Here is a 20,000-nt window from a genome sequence, read left to right as displayed (position 1 = left end):
GAAGAAACGGTGGGTCTCGTGGATCACCTGTGCCGACTGGCTCCCTGTCGGTGCGGTGTGATTACAGAATCCGTACGATCACAATGTGTTAACGGGAGATTTGTCTTAACACCTCCTCTGTCCCGAACCGGGGCCTGCGCTGGGTGGGGGCGCTGTGTCCTCTGGTATTCCCACACGCGCACTCAAAGTAAAACTTTCACAAACTTCTAATAAAACTCTTACCACGTAACGGTAAAGGGTCTTGTAACGCGCGAGGGTCTTGTAAAAATCTCAGCACAATTAAACTCCGTTAAGTTTAGAAATCGGGACGACGGAAACTTTGGTGACGACCAAGGGGTGGCAAATCACGGCGGCGGAAAGGCAGAGTTCGGTGAGGTTCTGTCGGTCGGCCGGTTGGGTTGGAGTATGACCTCTAGACCGGGAAACGGACACGGCGGGGCCGAGTGTCCGCCGGTGTACCAAACAGCTGTATAATAGCCGAAAAATGAAAATAAAATGAAAATAAAAACAGAAACAGAAAAAAGGTGGCCGCTGGCCGCGGTGTGTCTGCGCGCGGCCCCGTGAGTCGCCCTCGCCTCGAGCCCCCCCTACTTGCTCAGCAGTTCCAGCCGGTCGCCATGTCCCGTGTGACGTCAGGGTTTGGAACCGGAGACGCGACTGGCGTTAAAGGGCTAGTGTAGCTGTATCTCGCCCCGGGAAATCAAAACATGCCCGGTAGCCGGCATCCACATAACCACCTACATCAGACCGTAATCACGGAACCATCAACAAACACAGAAATGAACACACTATAATAGCCACGAAATGCAGTACTATATACACTACACAGCAACATTTACATGTATGCATTTAGCAGACGCTTTTATCCAAAGCGACTTCAAAAAGAGTTTTACAAAAGTGTACAGGTCACTGATCATAACAATGAGATAGCCCCAAATATTGCGGGTAGCCAAAAGATGAAGCATACATTGTGAACACTAAATAAGTCCCAAAGGGAAGAACCATAAGAACATGTAGTTGAACAAGTTACAATTAAACAATTTAACAACATTAACCTCAAAAGTGCAAGAGTGTACCTGTGGGGGAAAAAGGGAAAAAAGACACAAATATATTACACAGCAAGTACAATAGTTTTAAGTCAGTTATAACCAACCAACAAGAGCAACATGTCTCTCAATAAGAGTCATTGTGATCCTGGAGGAAACTAACATCAAGTCCAGCCAATCATTCCTAAGTGCCGTTGTAGAGGTTGAAGAGAGGGGTGACATGGGAGCGTCTGGGTAGATTGTAGACCAGGCGGGCCGCTGCGTTCTGAATCCCCTGGAGAGGGCAGGTTGCGCATGCTGGGAGACTGGCAAGCAGCGAGTTGCAGTAGTCCAACTTGGAGAGGACCAGTGCTTGGACTAGCAGCTGGGTGGAGTGCTCAGACAGGTATCTCCTGATCTTCCGGATGTTGTAGAGGGTGAATCTACACGACCGGGAGACTGCAGCAATGTGGGCTGTGAGGGAGAGCTCGTCATCCATGGTAACCCCAAGGTTCCTGGCAGAGGATGAAGGGGTCACTGTCGCAGATCCCAGGGTGATTGAGAGATCGTGGGAGATGGAGTGTTTGGCCGGGATGATGAGGAGTTTTGTTTTGGCGAGGTTCAGCTGGAGGTGGTGCTTGGTCATCCAGGCGGAGATGTCTGCGAGGCAGGCCTCGATCCTAGCTGAGATCCCCGTATCAGTCGGGGGGAACGACAGACACAGCTGTGTGTTGTCAGCGTAGCAGTGGTTGGAGAAGCCATGGGAGGTGATGATGGTCCAAGCGAGGTGGTGTACAGGGGAAGAAGAGGGGTCCAAGGACGGAGCCCTGTGGGACACCCAACAAGCAGGTTGTTCTGAGAGAGAAAGTTTGACAGTTGGTTAGATAAAGCGCATTCAATTGTTTTAGAAAAGAAGGGTAGCAGTGATACTGGTCTGTATTTCTGGAAGACGGCAGGGTTAAGGGAGGGGTTTTTGAGTAGAAGGGTAACTCTGGCCTGTTTGAAAGCAGAGGGGAAAGTACCGGAAGTAAGAGAAGAGTTAAGGACATGGAGAAGAAAAGTTATGATGGAGGGGAAGATGGTTAGAAAAAGAGGAGAGGGGATAGGATCAAGGGGACAGGAGGTGGGGTCGATGAGAGAGAATGAGGTCAGAGAGCTCTGCCTCGGACAGAGGAGAGAAAGAGTTTAGACATTTAGTTGGGTCAGTCATGGAGGGTGAGGGGGTAAGAAAGGTAGGTTCAGGGAACCGATTGCTAATGTCGGCAACTTTTTTCTCAAAGGAGTGGAAGTGTGTCCAGTGATACAGTTAAAGTGGATAACAGGGTGTTGGTGGCAGTGTCAGTGGGTTGGGACAACATACTGTATAACACACTAATCACTATATACACACAGGGTGTTGGCGTGAGTTGTCTGGCATGTTGGAGTTTGTGTGTTTGGCATGTTGGAGTGTGTGTGTCTGTGTGTGTGTTTGGCATGTTGGAGATTGTGTGTGTGTTTGGCATGTTGGAGTGTGTGTGTGTGTGTTTGGCATTTTGGAGTGTGTGTGTGTGTGTGTGTTTGATTCAGGATACCAGGTGCTTCCTTTTTCTGCACTCCTGTATTTTAGAAACCCTCTCTGGATAAGAGCGTCTGCTAAATGACTAAATGTAGAAACCACACATACAATAACGCACCTACTTACACACTCTCTTTCACAGACAGACACACACACACACACACACACAGACAGACACACACACACACACGCAGAGACACACACACTCACACGCAGAGACACACATACTCACAGGTAGGCTGAACGCCTTTCATTCCAGACCGCTCAGGTGAACTGCATGGGCCTCTGGCTCCCTCATGTGATCACATGAACCAACTACAGCCTAGGAACGGGCACTCTTCTTAAACAACAGCACGTTTGGATTTAATACCAGCACATACCTATAAGCGTTACAGCGTTTAACATTTAGTAAAACAATACTTGGTGACTGTTAGTTGACTATATTTCACGCTAACAGTGTCAAGTCTGACTGTTTGAACCTTGGTTTGAACGGTGTTGGAGTGGAAGCGGTAGACTCCTCCCCTTGCGCACGCGCACCACAGCGGGATCTATTGTTGGTAGTCTCACGCGCGCCAGTTAGCAACCTTGTGCAAACCGGGAGATACAGATATATACGCATATATATATAAATATATATATACCAGGTAAACTATCTGCACCGAGTATCTACACGCTGTCATGTTTACCACGATCATGCGTCTGTGTTTAGGCAAATGAATGCTGTTGAAATGAGCCGGCATGTGTTAGCTTGAACGTTGAGCTAAGCTAGGTTAGCAGCAGCTTCCTGAAGCTAGCCTAGTGAGGCTAAGCTAACAAGTTAGACTTTCTTTGTTGAGGAATGTTAGCACAGCATCCACGGCGAGCTCACCAACAAACACTCTAAAACATGTTAGTTAAGTATTAAGTTGTTTATCTACTAAGATGTGATATTTATCTGACTAGCATACAGCTAAACCCAGCTAGTCAGTGGACCAGATACCAAGTTAGCTAATCTGTTTAAAGTGCTGGAAGTTGAGAAACTGTACGGGTCGGCATGCCGGGATAGACACGGTACAGCAGCTCGGCTAGCGGATCTTTCAGCCCCCAGATTCCTGCTCGGTGCCCGTGTAGCCTGTAGGCACCGCATATCAATCTTCAGTATTCCTTGTTCTTGAGAGTTTGTGAGCAGGTTTGTGTTACATGGTTAAATGCAGGAGTTCTTTGTGCCAGTACTGTTCAGCGGAGACAAGAGAGAGCGAGGCAGGGATATGGGTCGGCATGTGAATCCGGGTCCCAAGCGCAGGTATATACCAGAGTAGTAGAGTTACCCGCTAGTCCAAACCGGGCGTCCGAGGTGTGACTCCCGCCGTGTCTTTGCCTAGAGCGATGGCAGACAGCGATGACGAGTTCGACCGCCGGCGGCGGGACAAGTTCCGGCGGGAGAGGAGCGATCTAGACCGGTCCAGAGAGAGGGAGGACCGGCGCCGCGAAGACTGGCCGGAACGGTGAGCACGCACTGGACACTCACATGCCTCTTCGGGTGTATATTGTAACCTTTGTGTGTGCAGGGACTGGGAGCGTGTCCGTGATCAGTGTGTAACAGTGTTTGTGTGTGCAGGGACTGGGAGCGTGTCCGTGATCAGTGTGTAACAGTGTTTGTGTGTGCAGGGACTGGGAGCGTGTCCGTGATCAGTGTGTAACAGTGTTTGTGTGTGCAGAGACTGGGAGCGTGTCCGTGATCAGTGTGTAACAGTGTTTGTGTGTGCAGAGACTGGGAGCGTGTCCGTGATCAGTGTGTAACAGTGTTTGTGTGTGCAGGGACTGGGAGCGTGTCCGTGAGAGGAGGAGGGACTACGATCGGGGGCGCAGGGAGCGCTTCTCTCCTCCAAGACACATCAGCCCCCAGCACAAACGCATGAGGAGGGACTGGTACGCCAGCAGTGTGTGTGTGTGTGTGTGTGTGTCATGCAGACCAAGCCCAATGTCGTGTGTGTGTGTTGTAACGTCCCGCCCGCCACAGGGAGGACCATCGAGGAGAACCCTACAGGGGGGGCTATGAGCTGCCGTACGGGGGAGGACCCCCCTACCCCCCCCCTCCTGGACCCCAGGGCTGGGGCCCCCCTGACATGGCCCCCATGCACCCGCACCATACACACCCTCTACAGGGCAGGTAGGACACACTGACAGATCCAGCTCTTGTGATCTTCTGCCTTTGTATGTTGCTCTCCTCCTGAGCTCTGTACCTGGTCCTACCCCAGACTGGGAGGGATGTCCGACCCAGACCTCCCTCCCCCCGCCCCGCCCTCCATGCGCAGCTTCAAGGAGTTCCTGCTCTCCAGCGACGACAGTGTGGACGAGACAGAGGCTGTGAAGAGGTACAACCAGTACAAGATCGACTACAGACGACAGCAGCTGCATGACTTCTTTCTGCTGCACAAAGAGGAGGAGTGGTGAGCACACACACACCCCTCTCACCCCCTGCACTGTGCTAGGGTAACATGTGTAGGGTAACATGTGTAGGGTAACGTGTAGGGTAACATGTGTATGGTAGGGTAACATGTGTAGGGTAACATGTGTATGGTAACATGTGTATGGTAACATGTGTAGGGTAGGGTAACTTGTGTAGGGTAACATGTGTATGGTAATGTGTATGGTAGGGTAACATGTGTATGGTGACATGTGTAGGGTAACATGTGTAGGGTAACATGTGTAGGGTAACATGTGTAGGGTAACATGTGTAGGGTAACATGTGTAGGGTAACATGTGTAGGGTAGGGTAACTTGTGTAGGGTAACATGTGTATGGTAATGTGTATGGTAGGGTAACATGTGTATGGTGACATGTGTATGGTAACATGTGTAGGGTAACATTTGTAGGGTAGGGTAATATGTGTAGGGTAACATGTGTATGGTAGGTTAACATGTGTAGGGTAACATGTGTATGGTAAGGTAACGTGTGTATGGTAACATGTGTAGGGTAACATGTGTAGGGTAGGGTAACATGTATAGGGTAACATGTGTAGGGTAATGTGTATGGTAGGGTAACATGTGTATGGTAGGGTAACATGTGCATGGTAGGGTAACATGTGTATGGTAGGGTAACATGTGTAGGGTAACATGTGTATGGTAACGTGTATGGTAGGGTAACATGTGTAGGGTAACATGTGTAGGGGAATGTGTATGGTAGGGTAACATGTGTAGGGTAACGTGTATGGTAACATGTGTAGGGTAACATGTGTATGGTTACGTGTATGGTAGGGTAACATGTGTAGGGTAACGTGTATGGTAGGGTAACATGTGTAGGGTAACGTGTATGGTAACATGTGTAGGGTAACATGTGTATGGTTACGTGTATGGTAGGGTAACATGTGTAGGGTAACGTGTATGGTAGGGTAACATGTGTAGGGTAACGTGTATGGTAGGGTAACATGTGTAGGGTAACGTGTATGGTAACATGTGTAGGGTAACATGTGTATGGTAGGGTAACGTGTATGGTAGGGTAACATGTGTATGGTAGGGTAACATGTGTATGGTAGGGTAACATGTGTATGGTAGGGTAACATGTGTGTAACTAGTCGCTCTGGATAATTCTGGTTGCTCAATGACTAAATGTTGTTCAGGTTCAGGTCTAAGTACCACCCAGATGAGGTGGGGCTGAGGAGGGCGGAGTCTCTCGCTGCTCTCAGGAACCGATTAGGTGTCTTCCTCTTCCTGCTGGACAACGGTTGGATGGACAACCTGTCACTTGACATGGAACACGCTCCTGCCATCCTCAAACTGCTGGATGCAGGTGAGGGCGGGGGGTGGAGGGGGTGATAGAGATATCTAACCTGTTCTCTTCAGCGGTGATAAAGATGGAGGGATGATAGTGATATGTAGCCTGTTTTCCTCAGCGGTGATAAAGATGGAGGGAGGGACAGATCACGACCTGCAGGTTCTGGAGCTGACGACGGGGGAGGTGGGGGGGGAGAAGGGGGAGGCAGCGCCCTCCAGGAAGGAGAAGACCCCCCCTGGAGACACACCCTCCCCTTCCACCCAGACACACAACCAGGTAACACACATGTCTCAGCATCTCTCTCTCTCTCTCTCTCTCTCTCTCTCTCTCTCTCTCTCTCTCTCTCTCTCTCTGTCTCTCTCTTTCTCTCTCTCTCTCTTTACATACCTCTCTACATACCTCTCACTCTCTCTCTCTCTCTCTCTCTCTCTCTACATACCTCTCTCCCTCTCACTCCTTTGTCTCTATCTCTGTCTCCTTCGATCTCTGTCTCCTTCTCTCTCCCATCTCTCCCTCCTTCTCTTCCAGGAGGGAGGTGAGGAGTCCAAGCAGCAAAATGGAGAGAAAGCAGAAGGAGGAGAGGAAGAGGGGGAAGAGGGAGAAGAGGGGGAAGAGAAGGAGGAGAAGAAGAAGACTGTGATGGTAAAAGTGAGTGTCGGGTGGGATCAGGGGTCAGGGTGAGGGTCAGAGTGAGGGTGTCTAACCCTAACCCTAATAAGAGGCAGCTGTACAGGGTGTGTGTGTATAAGAGGCAGCTGTACAGGGTGTGTGTGTATAAGAGGCAGCTGTACAGGGTGTGTGTGTATAAGAGGCAGCTGTACAGGGTGTGTGTGTATAAGAGGCAGCTGTACAGGGTGTGTGTGTATAAGAGGCAGCTGTACAGGGTGTGTGTGTATAAGAGGCAGCTGTACAGGGTGTGTGTGTATAAGAGGCAGCTGTACAGGGTGTGTGTGTATAAGAGGCAGCTGTACAGGGTGTGTGTGTGTATAAGAGGCAGCTGTACAGGGTGTGTGTGTATAAGAGGCAGCTGTACAGGGTGTGTGTGTGTATAAGAGGCAGCTGTACAGGGTGTGTGTGTATAAGAGGCAGCTGTACAGGGTGTGTGTGTATAAGAGGCAGCTGTACAGGGTGTGTGTGTATAAGAGGCAGCTGTACAGGGTGTGTGTGTATAAGAGGCAGCTGTACAGGGTGTGTGTGTATAAGAGGCAGCTGTACAGGGTGTGTGTGTATAAGAGGCAGCTGTACAGGGTGTGTGTGTGTATAAGAGGCAGCTGTACAGGGTGTGTGTGTATAAGAGGCAGCTGTAAAGTTGTTTGGGTGTACCGTGAGGTGTTGTTAAATGTAGTATATCAATAAAGTCCACCAATCTACCATTGTTGCTCACACCAAGCCCCGCCCCTTCCTCCTAGGCCAGGAAGAGGAAGCGGAGTGCGTCAGCTGACAGCGGGGAGGGGAGTGGCTCCAACAGTGACTCCTCCCCTTCAGAGGAGGGAGAGGAGGAGGAGGAGGAGGGAGAGGAAGGTGACACTCATCATATGATTAACTGTCTTACACACACACACACACACACAGTCACTGCTCTGTACTGCTGGTCTACTGACTACTTCATCGTACTTTTAGCAGCACTCTAACCCCTGTGTGTGTGTTTGTGTGTTTCAGACAGGGGCGAGCGGAGGAAGGAGAGGGGGCAGGAGAGAGGGAGGGAGGAGGAGAGGGGAAGGGAGGATGAGAAGGGTCCGGCTCAGCCCAGACCGCTCCACCTCACCACCTCTCTGTTCATCAGGAGTCTGGCCCCATCCATCTCTAAAGAGGAGATCACTGCTGTGAGTACACACACACAGCACAACACACACACACACGCAGCACAACACCTTCACATCAGTTCCTAGCAGAAGGATTCAGTGTGTCTGTATGGTGTGTATGATCTGTGTGTGCGTGTGTGTAGTTGTGTCGCAGGTTCCCAGGGTTCCTGAGGGTGGCGCTGTCTGATCCCCAGCCTGAACACAGGTGAGACGGGTACACCTTCACTGCTGTTCATGGTGTGTGTGTTCATGGTGTGTGTGTTCATGGAGTGTGTGTGTTCATGGTGTGTGTGTTCATGGTGTGTGTGTGTGCGTGTGTAGCCGGTGTGTGGTGAATCGCAAGCTTTTCGTTGGTGTAGTTGGTAATGGTTGCGCTTGGGAAGTCAGAGGGAGGCAGGCAGAGGGAGGCAGGCAGAGGGAGGCAGGCAGAGGGAGGCAGACAGAGGGAGGCAGGCAGAGGGAGGCAGACAGAGGGAGGCAGGCAGAGGGTGGCAGACAGAGGGAGGCAGACAGAGGGAGGCAGACAGAGGGAGGCAGACAGAGGGAGGCAGACAGAGGGAGGCAGGCAGAGGGAGGCAGGCAGAGGGAGGCAGACAGAGGGAGGCAGGCAGAGGGAGGCAGGCAGAGGGAGGCAGACAGAGGGAGGCAGACAGAGGGAGGCAGACAGAGGGAGGCAGGCAGAGGGAGGCAGGCAGAAGGAGGGAGGCAGGCAGAGGGTGGCAGACAGAGGGAGGCAGGCAGAGGGAGGCAGGCAGAAGGAGGCAGGCAGGCAGAGGGTGGCAGACAGAGGGAGGCAGGTTCAACTCCCGGTGGGAGACAACATTGGCCCGTGTGCCTCTGACAGAGCTTGCAAGACCACGTCTGTTACATGTGCAGGTTTTACAGGAGTGCTGGGTGTGTGTTCATTTTGTGTGTGTGTGTGTAGGTTCTACAGGAGGTGCTGGGTGACGTTTGACCGAAGTGTGAATATCAAAGAGATCTGCTGGAACCTGCAGAACATCAGGGTACGTGTGTGTCAGTGTTCAGGGAGTGTTCCCGCTGGTGGAGATGTAGCTGTAATGATGGTAACGGTAGCTGTGGTGATGCTTGGTGCAGCTGCGTGACTGCGAGCTGGCCCCGGTGGTGAACAGGGACCTGGCCCGACGTGTCCGGAGCGTGTCTGGACTGACTCAGCATCGCTCCATCCTCAGACACGACATCAAGCTGTCAGCACGGCTGGTCCAGACCCTGGACACCAGACACGCCCTCTGGAGGGGGGGGGAGGAGGGGGGGAGACAGGTGAGACATGGAAGGGCTGAAGTGTGTGGAGCTGTGAGTGTGTGTGGAGCTGTGAGTGTGTGTGGAGCTGTGACTGTGTGTGGAGCTGTGACTGTGTGTGGAGCTGTGACTGTGTGTGGAGCTGTGACTGTGACTGTGTGTGGAGCTGTGACTGTGACTGTGTGTGGAGCTGTGACTGTGACTGTGTGTGGAGCTGTGACTGTGACTGTGTGTGGAGCTGTGACTGTGTGTGGAGCTGTGACTGTGACTGTGTGTGGAGCTGTGACTGTGTGTGGAGCTGTGAGTGTGTGTGGAGCTGTGACTGTGACTGTGTGTGGAGCTGTGACTGTGACTGTGTGTGGAGCTGTGACTGTGACTGTGTGTGGAGCTGTGACTGTGTGTGGAGCTGTGAGTGTGTGTGGAGCTGTGACTGTGTGTGGAGCTGTGTGTGGAGCTGTGACTGTGACTGTGTGTGGAGCTGTGACTGTGTGTGGAGCTGTGACTGTGACTGTGTGTGGAGCTGTGACTGTGACTGTGTGTGGAGCTGTGACTGTGACTGTGTGTGGAGCTGTGACTGTGTGTGGAGCTGTGAGTGTGTGTGGAGCTGTGACTGTGTGTGGAGCTGTGTGTGGAGCTGTGACTGTGACTGTGTGTGGAGCTGTGACTGTGTGTGGAGCTGTGACTGTGACTGTGTGTGGAGCTGTGACTGTGACTGTGTGTGGAGCTGTGACTGTGACTGTGTGTGGAGCTGTGAGTGTGTGTGGAGCTGTGTGTGTGTGTGTGTGTGACTGTTTGTGTGTGTGTAACAGCCCTCCAACCCTGTGCTGGAGAACATCACTGATTACCTCATAGAGGAGGTCAGCGCTGAGGAGGAGGAGCTAACCGGCGTTTCCGGGGGCAACGACCCTGCCGACCCCACTAAAGACTCCGCCCCCGGCGAGATCACTGTGGAGAGAGACGACAAGCTGGTCAAGGTGACACACACACACACCCCCTGTGATTCACCACCCCCCCCCCCCTGTGATCCATGGTCCCTCTCTGATCCACACACCCCCTGTGATCCATGGTCCCTCTCTGATCCACACACCCCCTGTGATCCATGGTCCCTCTCTGATCCACACACCCCCTGTGATCCATGGTCCCTCTCTGATCCACACACCCCCTGTGATCCATGGTCCCTCTCTGATCCACACACCCCCTGTGATCCATGGTCCCTCTCTGATCCACACACCCCCTGTGATCCATGGTCCCTCTCTGATCCACACACCCCCTGTGATCCATGGTCCCTCTCTGATCCACACACCCCCTGTGATCCATGGTCCCTCTCTGATCCACACACCCCCTGTGATCCATGGTCCCTCTCTGATCCACACCCTGTGTTTCCCCAGGTCCTGGACAGGCTGGTGCTGTACCTGCGGGTAGTCCACTCAGTAGACTACTACAACAGCTGTGACTATCCTGCAGAGGATGAGATGCCTCACCGCTGTGGTCTGCTGCACGTCAGAGGCCCTGTACCCCCCAACAGAGTCAGCCAGAACCAGGGTACACACACACACCTCACACACACACCTCACACACACCTGTGTATTTATTCACACCTGTAACTATAACATCTGTGTGTGTGTATGTGTGTGTGTGTGTGTGTGTGTGTGCACAGTGTCAGAGTGGCAGCGTGTGTGTGAGCAGCGTCTGTCTCCTCTCCTAAGCGAATCAGAGCAGGTGTCTGAGGAGGAGGCGGGGCTGCTGGGCAGGAAGGAGGTGGAGCAGGAAGTGGAGAAGTTCCTGGCAGCCAACAGCCAGGAGCTGGGGAAGGACAAGTGGCTGTGTCCGCTGAGTGGGAAGAAGTTCAAGGTTAGACCATCTGCAGTGTTTCCTCTGGGAAGTGGGGGCAGGCCCAACAAGCCCAATCAACACAGAAACACTGATCACTATCAGTGTGTGTGTGTGTGTGTGTGGTGTATCTGGGTGTGTGTGTGTGTGTGTGTGGTGTATCTGGGGGTGTGTGTGTGTGTGTGGTGTATCTGGGTGTGTGTGTGTGTGTGTGTGTGTGTGTGTGTGTGTGTGTGTGTGTGTGGTGTATCTGGGGGTGTGTGTGTGTGTGTGGTGTATTTGGGTGTGTGTTTGTGTGTGTGTGGTGTATGTGAATGGATGGATGGATGGATGGAAGTGTGAATGTGGTGATGTTTGTGGATCCAGCATTCTGACACTAAACTGATGGTGTGTGTCCCCAGGCTCCAGAGTTTGTCCGTAAACACATCCTGAACAAGCATGGAGACAAGGTGACTCAGGTCAGGAAGGAAGTCCACTTCTTCAACAACTTCCTGTCTGATGCCAAAAGACCCGCCCTCCCAGAGAACAAGCCCCTCCCCCCTCCCTCCCAGGGTGAGAACACACACACAGACGAACACACACACCTGAACCTGATCTTCTTTTGTGACACTTCTTAAAACTGTGTGTGTGTAGGTGCTCCTCTCCCTGGGATGGGGTTTCCTGGTCAGTCTCAGGGGCAAAGCCTTCTGGGATACCCCCCTCAGCCCCGCCTCCCCATGCCCGGCTTCCCAGGTAAACACACCTCCGTCACCACGGTGATCCCTCTCACACCTTAGGTCACCTGGAAGAATCGATGTATTCAGGATGGTGTGACTGTGTGTGTGACTGTGTGTGTGTGTGTGTGTGTGTGTGTGTGACTGTGTGTGTGTGACTGTGTGTGTGTGTGTGACTGTGTGACTGTGTGTGTGTGTGTGTGTGTTTCAGGTGGTGGCCCCCAATATCCCCACCACCAGTTCGGAGCAGGCCGCGGTAACTATGACAACTTCCGTGGACATGGCGGACATGGAGGCTACCCTGGGAGGAGTCGCAGCAGTGGTGGCAGGTGTGTGTGTGTGTGTCTGGTACACACCAGTGGTAAGTTTGGCTCATTAGGATGAGTGTTCATATTGCTGTGTGTGTGTGTGTGTGTGTGTTTGCAGGGGGATGCGTGGGGACCCTCGCAGCATCATAGAGTACAGAGACCTGGATGCTCCAGAGGATGTGGACTTCTTCTGACTCCTCCCCCCTCCTCAACCTTCCCTGAACCACCTGTCCTCACCTCACCATGTGCACAGAGAGAGCCTGTGTGTGTGTCTGAGAGAGCGTGTGTGTGTATGATCGTGTGTGTGATCGTGTGTGTGTGATCGTGTGTGTGTGTGTGTGTGTGTGTGTGAGAGAGAGCTTGTGAGTGTGTGTGAGAGAGTGAGTGTGTGTGTGTATGGTAGTGTGTGTGTGTGTGTGTGTGTGTGTGTGTGTGTGTGTGTGTGATGGGAGGTTAACACCCCTCCCCAGCAAGGACCAATGGTTATTGTTGTTACCAATTGTTATAACTACCAATTAAAACATTATACACAAAACACCCCGCCTCCTCTCTCCTGTCCAGCCAATAGCGGTTCAGCAATGTTCCTCCTTCCTGTACCTCTCTTCTCCCATTCTCCTCCCCTCCACATTCTCCTCCCTCTTTCGTCTCTTTTTAGCTGTTTTTCCCTCTTCCCTCCTCTCATCTCCCTCCACCTGGAGCAGAGGGATGGATGGAGATGTGTTGGGGATGTAGGGTGAAGGAGAATGAAAGAGAGGGGGGAGAGCTGAAGGGACAGTTGGCTGCTATTGGAGAGCTGAAGGGACAGTTGGCTGCTATTGGAGAGCTGAAGGGACAGTTGGCTGCTATTGGAGAGCTGAAGGGACAGTTGGCTGCTATTGGAGAGCTGAAGGGACAGTTGGCCGTTTGCCCAGTTTTCGCTTCCGTGGAACTGCCTTCTCTTGTTGCCAAGTTTGTTGACTTGTGACTCACACTGAGGCATGAATGGAAGCGATGGGAGAACCTTCCTTTAGCACTCCGGGACACGGGGTGGTCGACAGCATGGGTGCCCCAACAATATGACAGGTGAGTGCTCAACTCTATCCAACCAAGGTTAGAATAATGTAACGAAAATAAACGTCAAGTATATAAGCTATTTAAACTTTTTAGTACACTCAAGGCAGAGGAAAACATGAAGGATCTCCTAGTTTCTGATACTCACACTGAAAAGCCTTCCTGAAGGGCTTCGCTGCTTCTCCGGAAACTCGCTGGGATAACATCAGTTGCAGACATTATAGAAAACTATAGAATACATTAATGCTTTATTATCCATCCAGAAATGGTTTCACTTTCATCAAAAAAATGACATTACATCTACGCAATACATTCATTCTAAACATTTACCAAGTGCCTTGTACATTCTGTATTTACATTTACTTAAACTTTACTGTTAATTCACTCCGTTGACCTGTTGTCAGTAGATGGATCATTTGATGGTTGATTCTGTTCAGCCTCGATAGCTGGATCAGAACACGAACGACGAGTTGAACAAGTTCAACTCGTTTAATTACATTTCATGTAGCCTAGATAACGACGAGCCGAATCCTAAGAATATAATTAAGAGTACATTTGCGTGTAGGTGCGTGTTCAAATTCTATTTAGTTTATTAAACTGTATTTTTTAGATGATGTATTTACAAGTGAAGTTATTTCTTGTTGGGTGGGTGCCGCAGGTGAGTTTCTGTGATTTGCATACGGCCAACGTTTATGGTGAGCTCAGATGTAGAACAAGGACGCTTCTGTTTCACTGCTGTCCAAGCACAAGCCCCGGCCTTCCCACCGCGTGCCTTAGACACGTACACAACACACACCATACCACACACACACACAACACACACACCATACCACACACACACACACAACACACACACCATACCACACACACACACACAACACACACACCATACCACACACACACACAACATAACCACATGCAAACACACACACATCACACACAGACCTTACACACACGCCAAGTTTACATCTCAGTATGTATGCAAATGTTCCAGGAAGTGTGTGGCCTGATGATGATGATGATCATGCTGAAGATGATGACGAGTGTGTGTTTCTCCTCAGTTATGGTGCCTGACTCCTCCCCCTTCCCCCACGTGACCCCTGGCGTCACCCTGGGCAACATCACCGTGACAACATCGTTCAGCAACTTCACCTGTATCCATAGTGATGATGACTTCAAGTACCGCGCCTACACCTACACCTACCTGATGGTGTTTCCTGTGGCATTTCTAAGCAACGGAGGGGCTCTGGTCGTCTTCCTGTTTCTGTCGCGACGACGATCCGCCTCCTCCGTCCTCATGACCAACCTCGCCCTGTCAGACGCCAGCTTCTCCCTCACTCTGCCGCTGCGATTGGCCTATTACTTCCAGGGTGCACACTGGAACTTCCCTGATTGGCTGTGTCGGATGTGTGTGTTCTGCTTCTACCTGAACCTCTACACCAGCGTTCTCTTCCTGACCGGACTGAGCGTGCTCAGATGGCTTGCTGTGCTCCGCCCCCTGCAGCACCGCAGCCAGGCCACGCCCACCCGTGCCTCATTGGCCTGCCTGGCGGTCTGGCTATTTGTGGGCGGGGCCTCTGTCCCCTTCCTCCTGCAGGGGGTGAAGGAGAGGGCGGGGCTTCCTCGCTGCTTCGAGCCCTCGGGGCTGTCGTCGTGGGAACGTGTCTTTGCCCTCAACTACGTGGCGCTGGCTCTGGGGTTCCTCCTCCCCTTCTTCACCCTCCTTAGTTGCCACGGCAGCATCGTCCGCCGCCTGAGGGCGTCCACGTTGCGCCTGTCGCTACGGCGACGCGGGAGGGAAAGTCGCTCGGTGCGTTTGGTCTCCATGGTGACTGTCACCTTCCTGCTCTGCTTCCTGCCCTATCACGTGGCTCGAACCGTACACCTGCACGCCATCCGGGGGGGGTGGCCCTGCGGCGCCATGGTAACAGTACAGAGGGTGTTGGTGGTGACATTGTGTCTGGCGGCGGGAAACAGTGTCCTCAACCCCCTCCTCTACTACCTGGCTAGCTCTGCCTTCAGAACCTCCATCAGCTCCGCCCCCCTCTGGAGGAGCAGGACCTGGTCCGTGTCCACTTCCTCTTTCACGACCTGGAAGGGACACAGGATGGCTATGAGAGAGAGGAGGGACACACACACACACCAACACACACAAATGGTGATGAGCTGCCTCAGACACACACACACGTTCGACCACACACACTCAGATGAGCAACTACACACACACACACACACACACACAGATAGTAGACCACACAGACAGCAGCAACCACACACACAGGCTGGCTAGCCCCTAGTACACGCACACTAGCACGTGCACACATATCTTACATATAAACACAGCCAGTGAAGTGGCAGCTGTTTTCAATCGTGTGTTTACAAGTCTAAATCTTTCCTTAAACTGCTCATGGAGCTCTCATTCCAGGCCCCTCTCCTTCTCTCTCCTCCTCTTCCTTTCTCTCTCCTTCTCTCTCCTCCTCTTCCTTTCTCTCTCCTATTTTCTCTCCTCCGCTTTTCTCTCTTCTTCTCTCTCCTCCTGTGTCTCTCCTTGTTTCTATCTCCTCCTCTTCTACGAGTCCTTCCTTTCTCTTCCTCTGTCCTCTCTCTTCTATTCTTGTTGGAAATTAAAGCATCTATTTTCATGTATTATATGGTCTTATATGTATTAGCCTATATTGTATTTATGTCTACTGTGTAGCTGTTGCTAGCCATATCCTGATAATCTCATTGTTCAGAGTAACCTTGTTATAAGGTGCACGTGATAAATAAACCACTTTGACTTTGATGTTGAATCATTTATTAGCAGATTCTTTATCCAGACACACGTACAAACAGAGCACTTAGTACAGCTGAAGATCAATGATCAGAGTTCTGGCAATATTTGGTCAGAGTCGACGATTTCTCTGTATTTAACAGGTACAGTAAAATGTAAGCACATATCTATCTAAACATATTTCGAATCATTGCATTTCTGTCTAAAACACCAACCTCGCTGATCTTTGCTTCTCCCGCGAGACAACTAGCTCCCACGATGCACCGCACTATTATGGTCTGGAGTGTAAACATGGCGGCGGATGGAGGTATGCGCCCCAGCTGCGCGATCCAGAGAACGTTTTCCCGGTACCAACCGAACCCCGGGCGGTCCAACTGCACGGTAGTGTGCCGGGAGTCGCTCTTTCTCGTGGCTCTCCAGCGTTACGGGAAGGACCTTGGGTTTCAACTGATTTTCCCGCAGGCCATCCACCCGAGTGACAGTCTGTATGATGCTACTGTTACCGACGGGGATTGTAAAGTACGGGTTACCGTCGACCCAAGTCTGAACGGATTGGTTGAAAGGAATATTTTACGGTGCGGCTGCCGGCTACGGAACGTTAGCTTTGCTCCGGGGCTGTCCGTGCGTGAGGAGGCGAGAGATCGCAGCTCGTGTAAAACCTATCGAGTGGTAAGTCTGGAAGTTGTGGGTGATAGCGAAACGTGCGACGGGCGCGAGCCGCTGAGTGGGGTGAATGTGGGGCGGTTACCGTGGTTCGGGGTCAGTACCGGGGGAGATCCGGACCGGGACACCGGACAGGAAGCGGCGGGACCGTTCCTGCTGCCGCTCCGGGCTCACCGGAACACCTACCTACCGTTGTGGAACAACACCGACTACTACGGGGCAGCGTGGCGGGACACGCCCCCCTCGCACAACTTAACGGACACGGAGGAGGAAGAAGAAGAGGGTAAAGAGAAGAGGGATGGTTATTGTTGCTGCTAGCAAGAGCTGTCTGTCAAGTGAACAGGCTGGTCATGTGTGTCATTGTATTTCCGCGTGTGTATATGGTATGGTGTCTGTAGGATATGATATGGTGTGTGTTCTACAGAGGTTAGCCCTGCAGTGACCATTCGAGAGCTTCAGGAGGAGTTCTCCCGATGGGGCGGGACTGGAGGCGGGGCCAGGCAGAGGGGCGGGGCCAGGAGGCGGCTGGTGGTCAGAGTTATGAACAAGTCCAAACTGGTGTATTATGGGAAGGCTGACACGAATTGTGAATGTCCTTATAAGGTCAGTACAGCACCACACACACACACCACACACACATCACACACACACACCACACACACAGCATGGAAACAAAAGCATCAGATTATTATTGTTCTCCCCCCTCCCCTCCCAGGCGCTGCTGGAGGTACGCGACGTGTCGGCGGGTGTGTGTGTGGTTCTGTGGAACAGTGTGTGTGTGGAGTGGTACCGCAGTCTGAGACAAGGACAGTTGCTGTCGCTGGTCGGCTACAGGGTCAAGAGGTCATTCAGAACCCAGGATCAGGACCCTGCGGAGATAGGTACACACACACACTCACACACATTAACCCCCCCTCCCTCTCTCAGAGCTCAGTCTGAACTCACACACACACTAACCCTTCCCCTTCTCTCTCTCCCTCTCCCATCTCTTTCTCCCTCTCCCTCTCCCTCTCCCTCTCCCTCTCCCTCTCCCTCTCCCTCTCCCTCTCCCTCTCCCTCTCCCTCTCCCATCTCTCTCTCCCTCTCCCTCTCCCTCTCCCTCTCCCTCTCCCTCTCCCTCTCCCTCTCCCTCTCCCTCTCCCTCTCCCTCTCCCTCTCCCTCTCCCTCTCCCTCTCCCATCTCTCTCTCCCTCTCCCTCTCCCTCTCCCTCTCCCATCTCTCTCTCCCTCTCCCTCTCCCTCTCCCATCTCTCCCTCTCTCTCTCCCATCTCTCTCTCTCAGAGCTCAGTCTGAACTCCAGGAACCCAGCTGCTGACATCACCATCCTCCCAGAATCCTCTGTTTCCCTCTCACCGCCAAACCCCTCCTACAGCTTCCACTGCGGGTACACACACAGGCATAACACACACACACACAGGCGTAACACACACACACATACATATTCACACACACACAGGCGTAAACACACTCATAAACTGCTGAGGGTGTTTCTGTGTGTCTTCATGTCTAACTTCCTGTCTCTCACAGGAAGGAACTCCTCGACTGCCCCCATGGCAACCTCTGTGATATAATCGGCCTGGTGGTGTTTGCTGGGCGGCCTGAACGAATCAGGAGCAAGGGTGAGGGTCAGAGGTTGTTATGTTGACGGTGGTACAGTAGAAGACAGGCAGACAGAGCAGCTATGTGTATGTATATATATATATATATATATATATATATATATATATATATATATATATACATAGCTGGGGAGGGGGTAGAGACAAACCTTGCCTAGGGCGCCAAATGTGCTAGGACCGGCACTGTATATATATTATATATATATATATACCGTCTTTTTTGGAAAACAAGCCACATTTTCTATAACCTGCACCCCACCACAATGGGAGCTTTGTGTTTGTAAATCAGATTATAACTCGCACTGAAATATATGCCACACTCGAAACGGGAACAATGATACCAAGCAGTGCACGAGTAGGTTATAGGAGATCTTACAGCATGATGTAACACACATGCTTGGCATGGACATACACTTTTGATTCCTGGCCGTGCCAAATTATGTTGTGTCCTTGGGCAAGGCAATTCAAAGTTCTTGCCTCAGGGGAATGTCCCTGTACTCACTGTAAGTCGCTCTGGATAAGAGCGTCAGCTAAATGTAAATGTAGTATAAATTTAGCTAGCTTGCAAATGTACATTTACATGTATTCATTTAGCAGACGCTTTTATCCAAAGCGACTTCCAAGAGAGAGCTTTACAAAAGTGCATAGGTCACTGATCATAACAACAAGATAGCCCCAAACAGTGCAGGTAACCAAAACATGAAGCACACATCGTGCAGCTCCATGGCAGCAGCTGCAGAGCTGAGATGTGAACAGCCTGTTTTAGAACACATCGACAGGGCATTCATTTTTTAAGAGGAAGAGAGAAACGTGATCAAGGCATGTGTCAATCGAAAATATGTTTTTGCCGTCTTTCCTACGGGATTCGGTAAAAGTTAACATACTACGTTGCTCTTATTGTTTGTAGGTCTATCCAATTGAGCGAAGAGGCATTTTTTTCCGGGTTTGGTTGAAACACGCCCCATAATGACAGCCCAACGGAGACTCGTCAGATTCAGACTAGAATTATGAGTATGACAACGTCAGGCTAGATGTTTGATTTCCAAGCCCTGATAGTGTTACCGAGAAGACACAGTAAACAATTCCTCTTTCAATAAGCCCCCGTTCAAGTGTTGAGCATTAAATTAGCTGCATGGTCTGTACGACCGTGGGACGAAGCCACTTTTTGTTTTGTTTTAAAACCGGGCTGTAGGCGCTTCGAAATATAAGCCGTACAACCACAAGAAAACTGTCAAATCGGGGTACAAGCCGTGGTTTTATTTCCGAAAAATACGGTAGTATATATATTATGTATGGACACACTAATGAACTGTGATTGTGTTGTGTGAACAGTGTTTCCTGTAGGCATGCTCTCTCCTCTCCTAGATGCTGAGGGGGCGGGGCTGTTGGAGTATTGCTGGTTGCTATTGGAGGACGGCACCACAGATCAGCCAATCGCTGTTCAGCTTTTTTCCACGTCTCAGCCTGAGACACACTCTAAGATACGCCCATGTAATTACCACACACACACACACACACACACACACACACACACACACACACACATAGAGATGGGAGTACAAATACTTTAGAAGAAAGTATTAGAAGACTTCTAAACGTATCTAATTAATCTAAAGAAAAAGCTTTTAAAGGTTGAATAAATATTTTTGTTT

The 20,000-nt window shown here is 51.2% G+C and overlaps 4 protein-coding genes across 8 annotated transcripts in view; 3 read left to right on the top strand and 1 right to left on the bottom strand.

Moving 5' to 3' along the window:
* Positions 1-580, bottom strand: part of LOC146221532 (kinesin-like protein KIF1C) — a 21,411-nt gene extending 20,831 nt beyond the window's left edge. For 2 of the 3 annotated variants that reach the window (XM_084691319.1, XM_084691321.1), the window contains exon 1: positions 1-579. This exon is cut by the window's left edge and continues 13 nt beyond it. The gene's annotated coding sequence lies outside the window, so the exon portion shown is untranslated. The other variant, XM_084691320.1, reaches the window with a different exon arrangement.
* Positions 581-3,069: 2,489 nt separating this feature from the next.
* LOC146221531 (serrate RNA effector molecule homolog) lies at positions 3,070-12,779 on the top strand. Of its 2 annotated transcripts, XM_084691876.1 has the most exons (21): positions 3,070-3,224; positions 3,774-3,862; positions 3,942-4,064; positions 4,378-4,488; positions 4,580-4,729; positions 4,818-5,009; positions 6,178-6,347; positions 6,451-6,608; positions 6,861-6,980; positions 7,742-7,853; positions 7,992-8,155; positions 8,278-8,339; positions 9,060-9,138; positions 9,230-9,412; positions 10,201-10,365; positions 10,780-10,933; positions 11,049-11,242; positions 11,623-11,773; positions 11,855-11,953; positions 12,146-12,263; positions 12,361-12,779. In XM_084691876.1, the coding sequence occupies exons 2-21, from the start codon at positions 3,828-3,830 to the stop codon at positions 12,434-12,436; spliced, it is 2,616 nt and encodes an 871-aa protein (XP_084548002.1). In that variant the 5' UTR covers positions 3,070-3,224; positions 3,774-3,827; the 3' UTR covers positions 12,437-12,779. The 2 variants fall into 2 exon arrangements, with proteins under 2 accessions (XP_084548002.1, XP_084548003.1); XM_084691877.1 differs by lacking the exon at positions 3,774-3,862 and having other exon boundaries at positions 3,135-3,224.
* Positions 12,780-13,076: 297 nt separating this feature from the next.
* Positions 13,077-16,060, top strand: cysltr3 (cysteinyl leukotriene receptor 3). The gene is made up of 2 exons (XM_084691773.1): positions 13,077-13,304; positions 14,354-16,060. The coding sequence occupies exons 1-2, from the start codon at positions 13,298-13,300 to the stop codon at positions 15,580-15,582; spliced, it is 1,236 nt and encodes a 411-aa protein (XP_084547899.1). The 5' UTR covers positions 13,077-13,297; the 3' UTR covers positions 15,583-16,060.
* A 263-nt stretch (positions 16,061-16,323) lies between these two features.
* Positions 16,324-20,000, top strand: part of LOC146221529 (RPA-related protein RADX) — an 8,064-nt gene continuing 4,387 nt past the window's right edge. Inside the window, exons 1-6 of one of the 2 annotated variants that reach the window (XM_084691128.1) lie at positions 16,324-17,011; positions 17,153-17,331; positions 17,444-17,609; positions 18,011-18,113; positions 18,257-18,348; positions 19,714-19,839. In XM_084691128.1, coding sequence (XP_084547254.1) covers positions 16,324-17,011; positions 17,153-17,331; positions 17,444-17,609; positions 18,011-18,113; positions 18,257-18,348; positions 19,714-19,839 — 1,354 coding nt within the window. Of the gene's footprint in view, positions 17,012-17,152; positions 17,332-17,443; positions 17,610-18,010; positions 18,114-18,256; positions 18,349-19,680; positions 19,840-20,000 lie in introns of both variants that reach the window. The other variant, XM_084691129.1, reaches the window with a different exon arrangement.

This window comes from Hypomesus nipponensis, chromosome 25 (genome assembly GCF_054491055.1).
Source record: "Hypomesus nipponensis isolate SF chromosome 25, ASM5449105v1, whole genome shotgun sequence".
Classification (NCBI taxonomy): Eukaryota; Metazoa; Chordata; class Actinopteri; order Osmeriformes; family Osmeridae; genus Hypomesus; species Hypomesus nipponensis.
This window is presented reverse-complemented; position numbering and strand designations above follow the sequence as displayed.

Coding starts and splice junctions, on each gene's coding strand:
- LOC146221531 (XM_084691876.1), top strand. CDS start 3,828: ATGGGTCGGCATGTGAATCCGGGTCCCAAGCGCAG. Junction 8,156..8,277: donor CTAAAGAGGAGATCACTGCT/GTGAGTACACAC, acceptor GCGTGTGTGTAG/TTGTGTCGCAGGTTCCCAGG. Junction 11,954..12,145: donor CCCCATGCCCGGCTTCCCAG/GTAAACACACCT, acceptor TGTGTGTTTCAG/GTGGTGGCCCCCAATATCCC.